A 19697-nucleotide genomic window follows, 5' to 3' on the forward strand; every position below is an offset into this window, starting at 1 on the left:
TCAGCTCAGCTTTGAGGCAATTACGTTCAAAATTTCCCTGTGGATCTTGGCTTCCTGAGTGTTGACGTGGACGTCTCCCACGTGACCGTTCTCATACCTGAGAAAGACAAAAGCAAATAGTTTATAAAATCTGAGAAAGAATCTGGACATTTCCAAAACAGCTGTGACAGTCACTTTATATTTTACTCACACAAAGAGGAAACGTGTGCACACATGGTCGGACGTTGGACACACCCAGATGTTCCCGTGTTTCTGAAGGTCTTTTGAAGTTATGACTGTTAAGACATGCAGACCCCATTTACAAAACAGTGTCATTGCATCACACCATAAGGCTTGTTGTTACTGTTATCTATCTCATATTTACCTTCACAGAGCGCAATGCAGTTTAGGTTCCTGCTCTGCAGAAACCTTGTTTGCCCTGGTTGTTCCTAAAACAAGTGAATAACACAGGATTAGACACAAAGTTCATCTCGGCAGAACCTGAAAGGATGTGAGTGATAGTTTACCTGTTTGATTTTGTTTATTCGGTTGTATTTGTTTATGAGCTCTTCTTTGGTGGTTATTTGGTGTCTGCCTTTACCCATCTCTGAACAAAGACAAAGGATATGCTTCAGAAATAAAAAAGTTTTATATGCATACTATTAGGAACAGCATCTCAGAGTGCAATCTTACCAGAGTATCCAAAAGATATGCTTGAGATAGGACTCAAATAGATGCCTTTTCCATATGCAGCTCCATGAAGCTTACATAAAAGAGGTAGGAAGTCAGGTTATGGCTACTAAGATCTTCAATGGTATCACATAACCCCGCGATGATTAAAAATCAAATGTGATGTATTCATACTCTTACCTGTAGTTTGGTATATGAGGCGTTAACCAGTCCATTTCTTAAAATAGAGTGCCAGTTTTCAATGTGGGAGCCGCTGAAAGACACAACAAGAAGACTTAAGCACTTGAAGCAGCAGGGCTAGTATTCTACATGTCAGTGTTAATATGAAGATGTTATATTTGAGCCACTGCTTTGGTTTTAGCTACTCACTGGAAGGCAAAGGTGCTGCCATACAGTTTTCTGGCAGTTTGGAAACGAGCCTCTTTGGATGGAGGGCTGCTGATCAACAGGAACTGATGTGGCGTGTGCATGAAGTTCAGGTGCTATTGTGCAGCGAGGGAGTGCAGGAGAGTAACAATAGAATTTAAATTTAAATTGTAACTATAAAACAAGGTATATGTTTTAATATTTGGCTGCTAAACTCTATGTACTACTGCTGTAAAACTTGCAGCTAATGTATAAAGACTCTAACAGTAAACTGCTCTATCATACCCTGTTCAGTGGAAGCTTGACAATGTGTGATCTGTTGCTTGCTAAAATCCTGTTGTCAAACATACAAAGAAATAACCTGGGTATGAATCTAAGAAACAATTCACATTGCATGTCTATTAGAACAACAGAGGTGACGTGCTTGTCAGATTGCATCACTCACCACTGTAGTAAGGGATACGCGAGAGGATCTATTTTGTCCATCTGCTTCTTTATTTCACAATGTGGACCCTGGAAATGAATTGACATCAGTAAGACATTCAACAGCTTTCGAATGATTCTCTGATCAGATTTAAATTGTGAAAGAGTCATCGCAAGTGCAGGATTTCATTTCTCAGATCAGTCACCTGTGCCATCCTCCTTATCAACAAGACATTGTCCAGAGCTTTTTGCAGCCTGTCGTAGCTCTTCCTCTGTCACAAAAAATAACACAAATGTTTCAGAATTGAAAACCAACAACACTTAATAGTCAAGCCAATCATCGACTGGTTGGATTCATACCTTAGGACTAAAGGCCAGGGCTTTGGGGTTGCATGGATCCACAACAGAAGGGTACGGTTCAAATATGATGCTCTTGCGTGAGGACTGAAGAGCAGCTCTGCACATAGCGACCAACAGATCAATCACCTACAAGAATAGACACGATTTAGAACACATAAACCCCATACCTTCATATTACAGTGTGCATATGCTTATTTACCAACCTCTGCACCGGTTGCAACATCCTCTGTGGCTCCAGACATAACCCCCAGCGTATAAAAGGAAAATACGCATAGCTCCCTTGTGCAAACCGATGGCTACAAACACACAAAACAGAGCAGGGTCACCGTCATTTTAAGTTTCACTCCAGTAGATCAGCCATTAAAGGACCAGCTTCTTTCTTTGCAGCAGTGTACCTTTAACATGGGGCCGTTCTGAAACACATGTCGCTCATCACAGACCACACAGTATTCATTCAGTGTGGGCATCCTCTGCTCAGCGTACCTCATTATCTGTGTGCAAGGATGAAAAGCAAATAATGATGAATAAGAAAACACACACAGTCGCCCCAGTTAGTCTCCATTGACTTAAATGAATGTATTTATTGTAGAACATCATAGACTCTGTTTTACCATCCCTCCCTCCAACAGCCTATTATACCAAACTACAAAGAGGACAAGGTCACAGCCAGTCTCTTCTCTGAATAACAAGTTCCACCAAGCAATGAGCATATCTCAAACACTGACACACTGCAGTCCTCAAGACTGTGCAGCTTGGTGTCAAAGGTCACAGCAGCCCTTACAAGTTATTACAAGAACCATTTTAACAGTGATTCAGCAAAATCTGCTTCAGTACGTGCTTCATATGAACTAGAGAGAAAAAAAATATGATGACTTTTAAAGTGGAGAAAGGAAGAAAAGGAAAACATCATAAAGTTAATGAATGAATTATGTAATTCAATGTCTCTTTCATCTTGATCTCATCTTAGAAATCAAATGGCTTATAACATATTTGTACTATTTGAATTTAACTCAGATAATATTTAATGCAATATGACAGCTATTCTGGTCAGACTCTGTTATATTCAAACGTGTCTCTAATATTCTGTACATGTGGTGGAAGAAACATTTAAACACCTCTCAACATAAAGCAACCAAGCAGAACACCTCTGCAAGTAATAACTTAAGTGATAAATGCACACTGTAACTGAAGTCAACCCTCTCTGCAGACCATCTCTACTTTTAAAAACAGTAAAGTTGTATTTTTTCATGTTTGGACAGGACTTTACCTGCACCAAGAAACCAAGCTGCAGACCTGGGCTGGTCTTACAGTGCCTGATGGCCTGGGAGGAGAAGAGCAGCTCTATCAGCTGTTTGGTACTGAGCTGTGCTGATGATTTGACAGCTGACATCATCACCCTCTGTGGAGGAAGGCACACAAAAGTTTTATGAAACACCAGGAGAATCAATGAATCTCAAAGGAATGTGGTTTTTCATTGAATTACAGTATCTTCATCTGAGTATAGTGAGTCCTCACCTTTCCACTGGGAGTGTAGGTGAAGAGCTCTCCTGGGGCGTTCTTGAAGGTGTAGGACGTTGTATGATTTGTGAAACGACCCAGTTTCATTGTTGGTAAAATTACCCTCCCCTTCATAGTTTGTTGCTGGAGATCATTTGACCTGCTCACAGTGAAGGAGAAGAAATAAATAGATATCCAAGAACAGAAATAAAACTGATAGATTAATGGAGACTTACTGGATCACTTACTTTGACAGTGGTAACCAGATGCTGAACCTTGCACGAACTTTCTTGATCGGCCTGAACCAGTTGTGTCGACTCTTCTGTTGGACTACGATGCTGTCGTTCGTCAAGTGTTTCCACTCCCGAGAAATGAAGACTGTGAGAATACTGAAGAGCAGAGGGAGTTAGAAGAGCTAAGATAAGATAAGATAAGATAAGATAAGATAAGATAAGATAAGATAAGATAAGATAAGAAAAGAATTACTTTATTAATCACCAAAGGGAAATTAATTTGTCTGACAGCTCATCTACCATTTTGCAAAGAATTAAAAAGCCTCATGGCTGAAGGTACAAAGGATCTTCTATATCTCTCAAAAAACTTATAACATTGCATTGATCACATCACTGCAGTAAAAACTATGACATAATCACTCACTTCTGCAGTTGCTCCCCAATACTGAGATGATCTGTATTGGATGGCTGAAAGACTTTGACTGAAGGTGCTGCAGTGAAAGGAAACATAATTTAATCGGCCGTCACACTGGCTTGCAGTACAACGGTCACAGTGTCACAGAGGTGTCGCTGCATGGTGCTCACCAGGTCCATCCAGATACTGAGAGTGAGAAAAGTGCAGACGGATAACAATGGGCTCCGATGGATTGATACTCCAGGCTTTGGCCACCCCCTCCTGTGGACACACATGTCAATATAGTACATTTATTTACTGTACTGTCAAAAGTTAGCAACACAAACCTACTGCGTTTGGCTTCCTCTATAGATTTGTTATGTGTCCTGTGTGTTTATATTTTATATTTTATATAACAGTAGAGCAAATGATGCACAATTAGTTTGTTGAGTTAACCAAATTTGTGAATGTTCCTTTAAGGGTTTATATAAACTTTTGACTGCAAATGTTAGAACAGGTCAGTACATTTGACTTACATCCAAAAAGTTGCCATTGATGTTCAAGTCAACATCCACGTCCTCGATTGACCCGTACTCCCTGGCAGAGAAGAGAAGAAGAAAGAGAAATTTTAACGATACAGAAGGGACCTCTTCATTTTCAGGCCATGAATAAGAAAAGATGTTCTGACCTGACTGTGGCTGCAGAGTCTGAATACAAAGTCCTGACTGCCTCGATGTCTCTCTCCAGCTGGGGGTGATGATACAGGTCAGTGGCACAGCTCTCCTACGGAGACAAACACTAACACACTTAACTTATGGTCCAAACAGCTCAGCTCCACAGGGGGCCAAGGGATTAAACCACTAACAGAGTTCTTCAACAGCAGCTAAGAGGAAGGTTGACAACAGGTTTCTTAAGATATAAACACTCATTATTTTTAGGATTTGTAAGAAAACTTTATGCCACAATGTGCAAAGTCTAGTTTGTCCTTTTTCATCATAACTTCACATTCTCAAGCTAATTATCTTTCATAATAATTTGAAATCTGCCATAATATTCATTGCACTACGTGGATACTGAAAGCAAATGTTTACATGTGTTTCATACGGGATCTCCTCTGTGTCACTGTCCTCCTCAGTCTGGCTCTCTGTCCACTGGCACTCGGTCTCCTGTGAGGTTAATGGAAAAAGCTGTCAATCAAAAGATCCTCTTATTTACACAGCTCATTAGTTTCCTTCTGTCAACCCAAACACAGTCAACTAATCTCCTGCCGTGGCTGCCACACATTTCTACACATTCACGGTTCATTCAGAAGTAACACTGCATGGATACATTCAAACTCCTTGCTGTGTTACTGTACATTTCATTTATTTTTTATTTTAATTATCCATAAATCTGCATCTTATGTTATTGGTGATACATTTTTTAAACTTAAAAACTTAAACTTTTTAAATATCAGACAAGAAAAAGAAAATAAACAAATACTCATATTCACAGACAGAAGTGAAGCAAGTCTGAGCTTAAAATATCAAACTTATCAAAGCTGTTTCTATTGTGTTTATAACTTACGACTATGAAAACACAGACTTTATGATAAGAGAATACAGAGGGAAACTGAGATAATTATAGACTCACCATGCGTTCAGTACTTTGGCACCTCTTCAGCAACAATCAAAAGTTGACCCAAAGAAAAACTGGAAAAACATATGCAATTTAATCAGCTATGTCTGTAAGAGACACAAAAACATATTGGTGATGAGGTGTTGATGACTTACAGGAGACAAAATGAAGCTCTTACCTTTCCTCAATGAGAAAAACTCCACATATTCCATCAGGGGTGAAAATCTCCTGTAGGTCTGAATGTGACCCTGAAACCAACACAAATGAATTTTTCTGTGTGATAGCTCGGCTGGGTGTTTGTGTTTGGCTGTCCTCTCCTCACCCCCCCCTGGTTTTGAACAGCAGGAAGTCCCACATGTTCGGTCTTTTCAGTGTCACATGATTGGCTGAAGATACTGATGGCCCAATCAGCTGAACCTGGTCCACTGAGCGGGGAGGAAGAGGAAGAGGAAGAGACCTGCAGATCCAGGGCTTTCATCGCACATGTCAGTATCTATGGTCAGTGACACAATAGTATCATTGACCGTATTTGTCTGATGCCAGCCTTGTAATGCTTATACTGTAGTATACTGTATCATCATAAGAGGGAGAGGGGACGTTTCTAAGAACGTGCTATCCTCAGGTTTAAGCTGTGAATGAAAAATCCCAGGAGTCAGATTTGAAGCATGGTGGTTTGGATGATGTTTGGCATCTATAGTCTTCCTGTCTGTCTGCTGTGCTGCAGTCTGACCTTAATCGTCAGTTACCCTCGTTAGCAGTCGCCTGCTGCTCTGCAGTCTGGCCAGATTAGACACTTCTAGGAGCGCATACATCTGCGCAGGTCCTCCCTCAACAAGTGCCTTTCTCAAACTAATCCACTTAGACAAGAGTGGGTGTTTGTTATGTCTCCATGCTCATTTACAGTGGGTGGACACAATATCACAAATCCTCATTCACACTGTATACTGTCATTGTAAAAGATGACTGTGAACAACCATGAATATAAGTCAATCAAATATAAAGCAAATGTAATTTCTGCCGAGGTGACTCAACGGATCACAGACAAACTACCAGAAGAACATTATGAGCTTCACAAGAGGCATATCTGTTGCAGTGCTATTGGATTATATTGTGTTTTTTTGTGTGTTGTTGGATAAACCCACTTCTCACTTTATACACCCACTGTTCAATCATAACCTTCAGGCTGATGAATGAACAACAGGTTCACAACGAAACAACCAGCACTGAACAATCAACTGCAGCGGGAGTGGAGAGCAAACAACCATCCTTAAAAAACAACTGTTAATCTGTCATTTATTCTCATGAGGTATGTCACTGAGATCAAGGTCTGCTTTTCAAGTGACGTGTACAAAAAACATGTTCTTATTGATTTAATGTTTGTGGTGCAGCACGGAGCACATTGTTTATACCATGTTTGCTTTGCGTGTCTTTACATTGGGCTTTATACGGTGAAACTCAACAAACCACATCATTAAACCCCTGTTTAAAATCTTAATCTTAACACAAACATAATTCAGTCACACTGTTTGTATAAAACCAATACACTTGTTTAACATTACAGAAAGATTTTTATACTTAGGTTTATATTTGTAGGTTTTTTTAAGTAAAATATTTATTGTTGTCTTTCCAGAGAATTTAGGAAGAAAAAATACAAGATACGATTTGAAAGACATGTCAACATTTCTTATTTATATGCAGTCTCATACAGATAATGGGACAGTGGTCAGGCATACAGCAGTGTCACTCACATTAGACAATTCAACCAATCATCCACAAGAGAGAGCTATTGTTGAGAAAAAGAGACAGATAGAGACAGTGTGTCCCAGTTCATACAGACCTTTGCTAACTATATGTAGACTGCATGTCTATTGGCTTTGCAGTTCATATAAAAAAACTGTGACTTTAAAATACCACTGTCAATTAAACTTCACAAATAAATATCATTAAGTTCCGTATAGTATGAGTTTGGGACACAAGGGTGTGTGCACAAAATGAGATAAATGTTATAGGATAGATGATTTTATTAAATGATGTCAAATAAATGGGATTATATGAATACTTGCTGTTCTGCTTCACAGTGCAATATGTAAGATCAGTCATGAACTGACGAATTCATGTCAAGGCAAGTTACTTACATGCTTTTGTACATACGTCGAAACTACATGTGCACAGTTGAAAGGAGAAGAGAACTAACAGCTGTGACCGCTTCATGTCTTATTAATGGGATATGTCTTTTTTATTTAGGTTAAACTGTATAACATGTCTGTCAATCATCTAGTTGCTAACAGGTGTACCAGATGACTAACTGTGATCATAAATGATTAAGAAATTGCTTTGATAAAAATGGATCACAGGAAACAAGACTGGTCAAAATCCTCATTTAAATTAGCAGGAGATTATGTAATTTTGAAAATAATATTTGAAATGTATTGTTTTAGTGCCAAGCTTTAACTGCAGGCATTGCTCTGCTGTCAGTAAGTGTTTGATCATTAATCCTTACATGGTGGGTGAAAGTTTAGGGTCAGATTTCACTGTGACGCCTCACACCATCCATACCCCCCAGAAATATATATGCATCATAAATGACACCATACAGTCCATCTATATTTACCTCATTAAACAGCTGTGTAAGGCATTAAACGCTTCTGTGCCTTATTATTGCTTTCTGTTTAATTAAGTTTTTAACAAAAATGTAGTAAACCTGTCAGTAGATGAGAAGATTGTGTTACTAAGCAGGGTTGGGCGCATATAGACTGTAATAAATAACTGAGGAGAATGCACACAACTGTTGAACATGTCACTGTAGCTTCATCTTGTGGTACAACATGTTCCTAGTGTGCTACATAAGGAGTCTATAGCTCATCTATGCCGTGTATACTATAATTAATGAGGAGCAGATGCATGGACCGCCGCTGTGTCCGAAATAAAGTAGATTTTGAATTGAATTGAATATGGAGACCTGACTGAAATCAAGAATGTAGTTATGGATCTGTATAGTATGCAGACTGACTGATATTAAGTTTGCATCTCTGCAGCTTCACCTGTTCCTATTCCACTCATCAGATGTCATGGTCCTCCACTACAAATCATTTTCTGCTCAGTCTTCTAATTTTGAAACTCTATCAGTGTATAAGAAGCTGGGTAACATTATTTAGCATTAGTTATAAATACATAAATACATAATTCTTCAAGCATTCTCCCTACACTGATACTAATTAGTCTGTAATGATGTCAACACATGTCATGTTTAACTCATAGACTGTATATAAAAGGTTTCACTCTTGATTAATAAGCTCATTAATTCGTGATTGATTCAGGTTGTTATTACTGCTTAATGTGTAGATATAATAAAAAACACAAATAACCATAAAATGTACAATTTTTCAATACCCCAAAGATGTGACCCTATGGCTCTTTGAGATAAATGAGGAAAAAAGGATAAAAACAAAATGAAGAGCAGAAGATACAGTAGAAAAGGGCAATAATCTGAATTTTATATTTTAGGAAGTTCAAATGATATACAAGGAAAACCGCCTTGTTTTCCTTGTATATCAATAATGGTTTATTATTCTTATGTCTTAGTCGATATGCCTATCCAGTGACCGTCATAATTAGCCTACCTGCCTGCTGCCTCGTTATCTGTCAGCAGGACCAGACAAAAAGTTCAGAGCCGATTTGCACTGAACTTGGGCTGTGGTCAGGCCTAGAGAAGTGCCTGTTGCATTGTGGGGCAGATGCGGAGCATTATGATTTTATTTTTTATTTTTTTGTCCTAAGTTTGGTGAGAGTTACACAACTTGACATTTCCCTTGACGGGGGTTCTCTAGTCTCTGAATGTACTGCTAGTATTAAGTGCAACCCAATGACCAGGATCATGTTTAAGTAGCCTACCAGCGGAGACTTTTGTGAATGTCAGACGAACAACACTTGTACCTGCACTGTATCCTCGCCCAACGTCTGTGCTTTCATTTAATTTCAGAAGAAATATCGAGTATAACATCCACGTTAAAAACAACGGTATAAATATGATAGTCTAGCCTATATTTAACGCGCCGTACAAATCTGACATGTTGCCCTCACTGCCACGACCTATATCTTGTGTCACTGGGTGTTGGTCACTCTGGAAAGTAGTCCCGGCAAATTAAAGTTATAAAAACTGTCGCCCCAGCCGGAGGAGTGGCGCTTTTGGTCCCTGCAAAGTTCACCCAGTCGGTGAGTACCAGCAAGTAGACACAACTTTACAGAGGAGAATATGACTAGTTTTACCTGAACATTTTATTGTTGAAATCAAACTCTTACTTTGTCATTTCAAGCTCAAACTTTAGTTTTTGCATATAATCAGTTTACACCCCATGTAGATATTACATTTATAGTGACTTGTTAAGATTATGTTCATATTATTGCATAATTCTATCTGATTTAATTCATTTATCATATTCATTTTGCACAAATACAATTATACACAGCCCAAATATTTTTTTCTCTGCCATGTGAGTCTAATCTGGAAAAATCAAGAAAAACTGAAATTTTTCATGCACACTGGTCTAAAATAAATTAAGATTTCCCTTCTTTGTTCTTTGGTAAATTTGTTCTAAGCATTTCTGATAATCTATTTGACAGTCAGATAATGAATGATGATGCATGATAATGAAGTTCATCATTTTTTACTTGTTATTTAGTACAGTGAGCATAGTGACTTAGCTTTTTATCACTCAGATGATTTTGATGAAAAGTTTTCTAAACTGCATTATATTAAAACAATCAGTAAGGTCACTCTCAAAATAAAGCATGTTCCTTTTTTAAATTAAATTATTATGTATTTTTTAATATTTTCAAAATTTTCAACAGAATATGTTTTGTTCTTGTGATATGTTTCAACAGTCCATAAATACTCTCAGCTGACCATGTTATTTTAGGTGAATGCTGAAGGCTGGAATGGTGTCTAAGCTCGCACGCTCTCTCTTACACACACACACAAAACACGTTTCTGCATTGACATGACAACAGACTTGTCATGCATGTTAATAACTGCCTTGTCCTTTTAATGTGTATTGTATGGATTCTAAACAACATTTTATGACAAGCAGCAGAAATAATGTCCTAAAGTCCTGTAGTTCTTCTTTAGCTTCTGAAGTGACCAGCTCCTGTTCTTCAGTTGCATATAAAACTATGGGAGACAGCAGTCAGGCACACACACAGTGTTGTTCTTGCTATTTGTACAGGCTGTCCAGTCACAGCCCTCACGGCCACTTTCCCCTGGTGGACCTGAAATTGATCCACAGAGGGGTCACACCCTTTAAATCTTTATTTTTCCATTGAATGAAATACTACGCTCTAATTTTATCTTCACTCATAGTGTCTCATTTTGTCTCCATACTATTTCTGAGATCGCTTGCCACCTCTATTAAAACTTCTTAGATTAAAGTGAAGCCACTCTATCAACATTTAGCTGAAAAGTCATAGTTTTCACCTGGACTGGTTCTGTCTGGACCATGAAAACATGTTTTCTATAACTGATCAGAAATGTCACAGGTGTTGGGTACTAATCAATCACCTCTTTACCTCCTGCTCTGTCTCCTTAGATCTTTTCCTGCAGACACAGATCCAGTCATGTCGAAGTCAAAGGACTCCATCATGCACAGCCAGCAGATGCATGCTTCCACGGCTGACACGCTCATTGAGCACATGTGTCTTCTTGACATCGACTCTCCCCCGGCCGTGTCTCGCAACACTGGCATCATCTGCACAATCGGTCAGACACTTTTCCAAAGAATCCCTTGATTTATTTTTCAGTAAACAAATCATCCAATGAAAAAAATAAAACTTGTACTGATGTTTCAAACCTCAATTTTTTTCCATTCATTCAACTGTCCTCTTGCAGGACCTGCCACCCGTTCTGTGGAGAAGGCCAAAGAAATGATCAAGACTGGGATGAACATTGCAAGAATGAACTTCTCTCATGGCACACATGAAGTGAGTCAAGTTTCTTCTCCTTAAACATTTTTAGTGGTTGCATTTCTCAGGCTTACAACAGGTGATTTTTTTTAGAGGCAGGACCCCTCCTATGACATCATTAACTTTGGCATGTCCAATAGAGCAACATGCTTCAGAGTTTGAGCCCAGACAGAGCAGTGCAGCAGCAGTATTTTTGCCCCCTACGAGTGACTCAGTGTGGATTTACCCTTTACAGCTGCAGCAGCGTGACATTACTCTTGTGGCCTGGTAACTGTCTGCTGCAGTAATATGATCTATGAGCCTGTACTTGCCCCTTCAGAGCTGGCTCTAAGTTGTAGAGTGTGATTTGGCCAGCCAACTGTCTCACAGCCAAGTCTTTGGCCGACCTTATACTACTGACCCCTCGCCTTTAAAAGTCATGCCTTTTTACCTTTTTCACTGTCATCTGAGTGGACGGCCACCAGATTCATCATTAGCTGTAGTAGTTGATATTTGGACCTCTAGAGGTTAACAACGGGCATTTTTTCATCTAGTGTAATTCAAGTCACGTAGTGGATTTTGATTTATCTGCACAGTGGTGCGACAGCTCAGAACTGCTGAGTGAAAGGAAAGAGAAAAGGTTTGCATCTTAGCCAAGTTTAAAGCAACAAAAAGTAATACAATAGATAATCATAACTCCTGTGGATGTATGAGTTGTTATGGGAAGGGCAGAATACATTTGACCTCTGTCTTATTGGTGTGTCAGTTGTCAGTGCAGCTATAAATAGGTCTTCTCTGAGAGTCATGCTTGCAGCAACAGGCATGTAGAGAGGCCACAGTCAGGCGTTCATTATCAACTGAAGACATTCACGTTCAGATCAGACTACCGTGCATTTACTAAAATCCATGGCAGTAGACGGACAGTATAACAGTCTTTCACATGAAGCAGGCAATTTCATTTCATTTGTTGAACATCTTGCTGTTAATGCAACAGCTCAAGTCTTTTTGAAAGCATTCATTTAATACCTGATCGTCTGACCGTCAGCTATTTATGTGCAATGAAACACAACAATGTCACGTCCTAAAAATGTGTTGCAGTTGTTGTTCAGAACTGACTCGCTGATGGTTAGGTAACAAGTGCTGTGCCGCCTGTTTGTCTGTGACCAAGGCTTTCCCACCTGCTGTTGTACCAAACTTCAATTACAGTTCAAGAATTTTAAACCTAAATGAAAATTTTACAACAACATTTTTACAAAATTGAATATTATCATAGCTTTGTATCGTATGTATCATAAAATTAAATTGAGTATTGTTTCTCAATGTTTTTCATTGTTACTTTGCATGATGTAGTACCATGCTGAGACCATCAAGAACTGCCGCACTGCAACTGAGAGCTTTGTACCAGGATCTGTGGACTACAGACCAGTGGCCATTGCTCTGGACACCAAGGGACCAGAAATCAGGACCGGACTCATCAAGGGCGTGAGTTCCTGCCAAATTACAGAGGCTCAGAGGGAGACATGTTTGATTCATGGCACAAATAATTGTGTTAAGATTTCCTGCAAGGATGTGAGAGCTGACAAACTCTTTTTTCTCGGCTGGTTTAGAGTGGCACTGCTGAGGTTGAGCTGAAGAAGGGTGAAACCATCAAGCTCACACTTGACAACGCCTTCATGGAGAAGTGTGATGAGAAAGTTCTGTGGCTTGACTACAAGAACATCACCAAGGTTGTGCAGGCCGGAAGCCACATCTACATTGATGACGGTCTGATTTCCCTTAAGGTCAAAGAAGTTGGTAAGCACACAAACACACGTTCTATTTGCTCTATCTGCACTTAACTATTATATTTTCTGCTGGAACCTTGGAAATTAAGCTTCTCTATGTTTTGTGCGTCCTAAGGCGGCGATCACGTGACCTGTGAGATCGAGAACGGCGGTACACTGGGCAGCAAGAAGGGTGTCAACCTGCCCGGAGCTGCTGTTGATCTCCCAGCCGTCTCTGAGAAGGACATTCAGGACCTGCAGTTTGGCGTGGAGCAGGGCGTTGACATGGTCTTCGCCTCCTTCATCCGTAAGGCTGCTGACGTCCACGCTGTCAGGAAAGTGCTTGGCGAGAAGGGCAAGGACATCAAGATCATCAGCAAGCTGGAGAACCACGAGGGTGTGCGCAGGTGGGTGGAGGAGCAGCTGCTAACGGTTGTCGAACCTGCACACGCCTGAATCGTTTAGATAACAGTGTTCTGTCATCTTGTCTGACAGATTTGATGAGATCCTTGAGGCTAGCGATGGCATCATGGTTGCCCGCGGTGACCTGGGCATTGAAATCCCAACAGAGAAGGTCTTCCTCGCCCAGAAGATGATGACTGGCAGGTGCAACAGGATTGGCAAGCCCATTGTCTGTGCCACACAGGTGTGTGACATCATCGGGCACTTTGTTTTATAAAGGAAGATGTGTCAAATGTTGAGTACAGACATGCATGATGAGTCGGGTTTTCTCCTACAGATGCTGGAGAGCATGACCAAGAAACCTCGTCCCACTCGTGCTGAGGCCAGTGATGTCGCCAACGCCGTTCTGGACGGAAATGACTGCATCATGCTGAGCGGTGAGACTGCCAAGGGAGACTATCCCCTGGAGGCTGTGCGCACACAGCACCTGGTAAGAGCACACTTTTTATATTATGTTCACTGCATGAGAACATGACAAAGGAATATTGTACATCAGTGTTTATGAACTATACAAATGTTTCAGCACCGTTTCCATCATTTACTAGATTTAATGGAAGCCCCCTAACCTAATACTGTGGCATGTGGTGCATTTGTGCGCTCTTGGGAAACTCTAACATACTGAGTCTTGAGAGTTGTCTGCTGAATAGGATTTTATAATGACAGAGGCCTAGTTCATGTAGTGCATGGTTGCAATTGTCATGTCAGTTTAATTTAGTCATGTATCCACTGTAGGTAACCAACAGAGAGACAAAATTAATTTAAGACTGATACTGGCAGAAGTATGACAGACAGGAACACTTATATTGAAGATTGTGTTTGCTTTGCAGTGTGAGTGAGAACACATCAGCCGTATCATCTTGGGGTTCGCTGACAGCTTGTCACGTATTTGTTCAACATGCGCTGTGTATCCTGTGTGGCACCCTCCCCTCCCTCCATCCATCTGCTACCAAACAACATCTCGTCTTGTCTCTTGCATTGTGCTTTAACTGTGTAATTGTATTGCTCAGTTAGCATGTGTCTGAGGATCTGCAGTGCAAAGCAACAGTCCGTGGACATCATGGCTGCTAGCTTCATGTTTCAGTGTGCTTTAAGGTATGGAGACATCTGCACTTAAGATAACAGGCCTGTGTTTTGTCCCTTTACATATAAACTAACTCTTGCTGTGTGACTACCGCCTGACACTACTGGAGTCTTAAATGATTCTTGTCTGCCCATGTTCAGATTGCCCGTGAGGCTGAGGCAGCCATGTACCACAAGCAGATGTTCGAGGAGCTGCGTCGCATCACCCCTCTGACCCGTGACCCCACAGAGTCCGTCGCTATCGGTGCAGTGGAGGCCTCCTTCAAGTGCTGCGCCAGCGCCATCATCGTTCTCACCAAGACTGGCAGGTGAGACGTCAAGAAGAAGAAAAAGTCCGTCCCCCGTGAGACTCCTCTGTAAAGCTCTGAGTCATAGGGACCTCCGTGGCGCCCACTGTGAACAAAGAAGCTGGCGCACTTTAATATTTCCTCGATCCTTCCGCCTCCGCTCCTTCCGTAACACAAGCCCACGACTCCTCTGAAGTGTACCAGCTCTTACTGCACTCACAATCTGTACTCCACTTGTGACCTTTTGAGTTCTGAACCCTGACATTTTACAAGTTAATTTTAACTGCCTGTTCATTCCTCTGAGTTTGGGTGTTCATCCTCACAGCACATGATACAGAAGACATACCACTGTCAGCTGATTGGATTTCATAATGATAATGGCATAGTCAACGCTGTACTAATGATTATTTCTGCACTAGGAATGGATGACTTGTGTATGAAAGCTAAATGAGCTTTACAGCATCTCTTAGCTCACTGTTTAGCATCTCTCATGCAGGCAGATGTGTTTGTTTGTAAAACTCAGTGTACAGCAGAGCTAACAGACCAGTAGCGACCAGCTGGTGAACACAGTGGAGCCGAGCATGAAACAGAGCGAACAATCACAACTAGGATAACAACTATGACTCCAAATGAATGATGTTGCTATGTAAATAGCCGACTGTTTGCTAACAACAGCTTGTTTCTTTTGGCTCTCACTCAGACTAGTGCTAGTGTTGAGATTTTCAAGTATAAACAAAAGGTTTTACAGCTTCGTTGTAACTTGTATCTGTTGTGTTGCTTGCAGGTCTGCTCACTTGCTGTCAAAGTACAGGCCCCGCGCCCCCATCATTGCTGTGACCCGCTGTGGCCAGACCGCCCGCCAGGCTCACCTTTACCGTGGCGTCTACCCAGTGCTCTACACCAAGGCCGCCAACGACGTCTGGGCTGAGGACGTCGACCTGCGTGTGAACTTTGCCCTGGAAGTTGGTGAGTGTCTTTTTGTGCTTTGTTGAAACTTTTAACAGCATATTGCAAATTATTTGGATGGTAAATATTTTGTTCACCTGCCTCACTGACTCTTTTTCTTTCTGACTTTTAGGCAAGCACCACAAATTCTTCAAGTCCGGCGATGTGGCCATTGTTGTGTCCGGCTGGCGCCCAGGTGCCGGTTACACCAACACCATGAGAGTTGTGCTGGTGCCTTGAACTTCACCCAAGGACACGATTAATAATTCCCCCTCCCCTCCCTCTCTCCTATGACCTGCCCCTCTCACCCCCTTGTTGGACTTTCCTTGTCTGTTGGTTTTTGTCACCAACACAAGTCAAAACCAGGCCACACTTTCAAAAAAGGACTTTTGATGGTGTTGTTCACAGAGTAACTCCAAGATTCCTGATTCATCATACATATGTGCAATTCACTGTCCAAACCCTGCTGCCAGAGACTGAACTCAAAACCTTTTAGTGGAAACTCCTCAGTACACGTCTTGTGCTTTTTGTCATTTTCTCAGTATTTGGCTCCTTTATTGTCCAGGTACCGTGAACAGTTGCAGATGTGTGCTGGTGTGCTGTAGTTGTCGTCCTCAGTGTGTCATGCAGAACTGACAGTCAGTACAGTGTCATTGTGAGTTTATCTGTCATCCATCCATTAAAAGGAAATCTTGGGTCAACTGTGTTTTTTGTCCTCATGTATTCACTGTCCAGGAGAGAAATCTAACTTTCATTTAAGGTTGAGTATGTATTTTTAGGTACTTGTGCAATTTAACATTTTAAAGGAAAAATATAGTTTATTTCTACTTGTATTTATTTGACAGCTGATTCAAATACTCTTCTGTACTAAATCACATGCTCTAAATTATGCTACCAAACATGTTAAAGTCTACATATCTCAGTCTTTATCTGCCACAGCATTAAACTGCCACTAATGTCAGTAATTTCACTGCTTTAAACATAACATGAAGTACTTCTCCACGTTTACATTAGGTTGTATGATTTTGAATGCAGACATTTTACTTGTAATGGAGTATTTCTCTATGTGGCTATGTTTGCTTTAGTAAAAGATCTGAATGTAGCAAAAGTGTTTCAGTATGCATGAATAGCAAATATTCATATTCATAGAATATTAAAGATATATTGAATTGTCTAATAAATTATTATTAAAATTAGCATGACAGATACACACATAGTATATCATATTAAATCTCTTGGGTTTATATTATCAGGTAGCTACTGATAATATAAATAATATACTAGCCACATAATAAAGAAATGAATCACTAACTAAAAATGTGCTACATCACAGAAAAGGCAACCTTACAAGTAAGATTAAACTAATTTTGTATCAGGGCTCAGTCAGTAGTGTGAAACTCTGACTAAGATCATCTGGTGGAGTTATTACAGGACAGTGAACATCAGGTCTGTCAGGACAAGAATAATACAACTTTGTCTGCTTTGCTGTCATATTATAATAAAACCTTGCAGTAGATGTGAACTCTCCAAAACATGGCAGATCATTTTCTTTATATTGACGCTTCCAAAATCTGACAGATTACAATCCTGGCTATTTTGAATGTTGGCACCAGACATGCACTTCTCAACTCATAATCCGGCTTAAAGTCTAAAACTTCACCAGCGTTTTAAGAGATTCTCCTTCATGCCACGCTCTGCACTTGAAAAGAAATCAACTGCTAGGATGAGCATCATTGACCATATGTCATTTTATTGCATTGAATTCAGTAGCTAAAATAAAATATGCCTAACATACATGGGTGATGGAATCATCAGATTTGGTGGTTAAAAGGCAGCAAAATGAGAAATAAATATATAAATAGATGAGTGACTGACACGTCCTCTCCTACGCACACCTTTAAGTTGAACACACTCAAAGAATCCGAGCGGATGCCCATGGCAGGTGGTGTGGTGGTGCAGGGCTGGAGGAGAATAGTGATGAGGGATCGATCCAGCCCAACGGCAGTGACTGGCTACTGACGGATAGTATCTCTCCTCCCTTGGGGGGATCAGAGTCCCAGCAAACCTGCAGGTCAGTAACCAGGCAGCTCTGGCCACTGGACAGGATCCTCCGATGGTCTGACCCTGTGACCGGCTAGCTGCAGACAGTTCATCGCCGGCCGCAGGTCCATAGAAAGAGATAAGTATCATCTAAACACACAAACTTATTAACAAGTACAAGGATTTCAAGAGTCTGGTTTTTAAAAAAGCAGTCAGTGATACACATCTTATTGATTCAGCATAGCATCACAAAGCAGCAATTGTTCAACAACAGATGTCAAATTTTACAATCAAATAATGTACAATGAAAGAGGTAAATATGCAGCAATATGACCCATCAGGGTTTCTTATTAACCATTTGCCCAAGTATCTGCTTTTAGCCCTTTAACTGGTGCAAGAAACATTCAGATCAATCTTAGTGCATCGCTGGTTTCAGGACGTTTGATTATCCACAATTGCTTTTAATAGATATTTAAATTCCCTTGTTTATAGCTGTTCTCACTGGAAACAGAATCTCCATTGTCAAGTCACAGTACCCTTGTGTACTCATAAAAAAAAACCCAGATTATTGCATACAATGCTAGTGCCACACAGACCTTGGCTCAGGTGTATGTTCTGTTCGCAAGTTATTGTCGGACTGAAATGAGCTGGCATCAGTTGTGTGACTCGCCACGTGCCAGAGCAGCTGTGGAGGGACAAAACGCAAATGTGTGCGTATTCCCCAAATCCCCACCAGCACCCAAACCCCCCACCCATCCCCCCCAAAAACTACCACTGCCTTCATGTTCAACACATTCAAAATTAATCCCACCTCTCCCACACAGACAGACAAACATTGCATTACATTCATTACTTCAGCGTTTTTGAATGTGATCTGATCTGTGTGACCCGTGTGGGTGTGCAATATTGCTGAAACGCTATCTTGGAAGACATGCCGTCATCAAACCTTTACATCAGATCTCTGAAACGAGCAAAGTGCACAGTCTGTCTCTCCTCAACTCTCTTCAGGGGGTAACATAGCATTAACATGACACACTCAACAGTGGGAAAAGATTTTTTTTTTTTTTTTCAAAAAAAAAAGGACAATAATAATTTTTGGTTTCAATCATAACTGGTTACAGTTGTGGACAAACTAAATGAGTGTCACTATGAGGTTACACAAAATATCTGGACAATGGGGTTTTAAACAAATACTTATAACAAATCACAGAGTGTGGTTATAATATAATACATAGAACAATTGATATTTTCATGAGGTGCTATATATATATATATATATATATATATATATATATATATATATATATATATATATATATATATATATATATATATATATATATATATATATATATATATATATATATATGTATATATATATCCTTCATTTATTATCTATTTATTACTATATTCAAAGAAACAATATTCCGTAGAAAAAAAATAGCCATCGTTGTCCATTATTGTCCATGATCCATTCATCTGATTAAAAATGACACAGCTGATCTCCAATCTGATAAGAATAACACACCCTCCTACTTCAAAATTTGACAAAGTAGCGGTTAAAACAATGCCAGGAGGGAGATGGTCTCCCTTTGGTTCAGGCAATAGAGGAGGGTGTGTCTGAACC

General features: G+C 40.2%; 2 protein-coding genes across 2 annotated transcripts; one reads left to right on the forward strand and one right to left on the reverse strand.

Moving 5' to 3' along the window:
• LOC310987307 (protein mono-ADP-ribosyltransferase PARP6-like) lies at window positions 1-6037 on the reverse strand (the record flags this gene model as incomplete). Its single annotated transcript, XM_083973504.1, has 22 exons — window positions 1-97; window positions 191-275; window positions 365-428; window positions 507-586; window positions 673-742; window positions 850-922; window positions 1039-1151; window positions 1321-1369; window positions 1481-1548; window positions 1665-1730; window positions 1819-1944; window positions 2022-2114; window positions 2214-2309; window positions 3086-3217; window positions 3334-3475; window positions 3564-3704; window positions 3973-4039; window positions 4134-4224; window positions 4479-4539; window positions 4631-4725; window positions 5034-5108; window positions 5915-6037. 22 exons carry the CDS (start codon window positions 6035-6037, stop codon window positions 1-3), a joined length of 2007 nt encoding a protein of 668 aa, XP_083829630.1.
• Window positions 6038-9545: 3508 nt separating this feature from the next.
• LOC310987368 (pyruvate kinase PKM-like) lies at window positions 9546-16736 on the forward strand. The gene is made up of 11 exons (XM_083973576.1): window positions 9546-9771; window positions 11142-11311; window positions 11441-11532; window positions 12844-12975; window positions 13101-13287; window positions 13393-13663; window positions 13752-13902; window positions 13996-14148; window positions 14940-15106; window positions 15870-16051; window positions 16164-16736. The coding sequence occupies exons 2-11, from the start codon at window positions 11170-11172 to the stop codon at window positions 16268-16270; spliced, it is 1584 nt and encodes a 527-aa protein (XP_083829702.1). The 5' UTR covers window positions 9546-9771; window positions 11142-11169; the 3' UTR covers window positions 16271-16736.
• Window positions 16737-19697: the final 2961 nt, after the last annotated feature.

The sequence above is a fragment of the Trachurus trachurus genome (assembly GCF_905171665.1).
Source record: "Trachurus trachurus genome assembly, chromosome: 6".
NCBI lineage: Eukaryota > Metazoa > Chordata > Actinopteri > Carangiformes > Carangidae > Trachurus > Trachurus trachurus.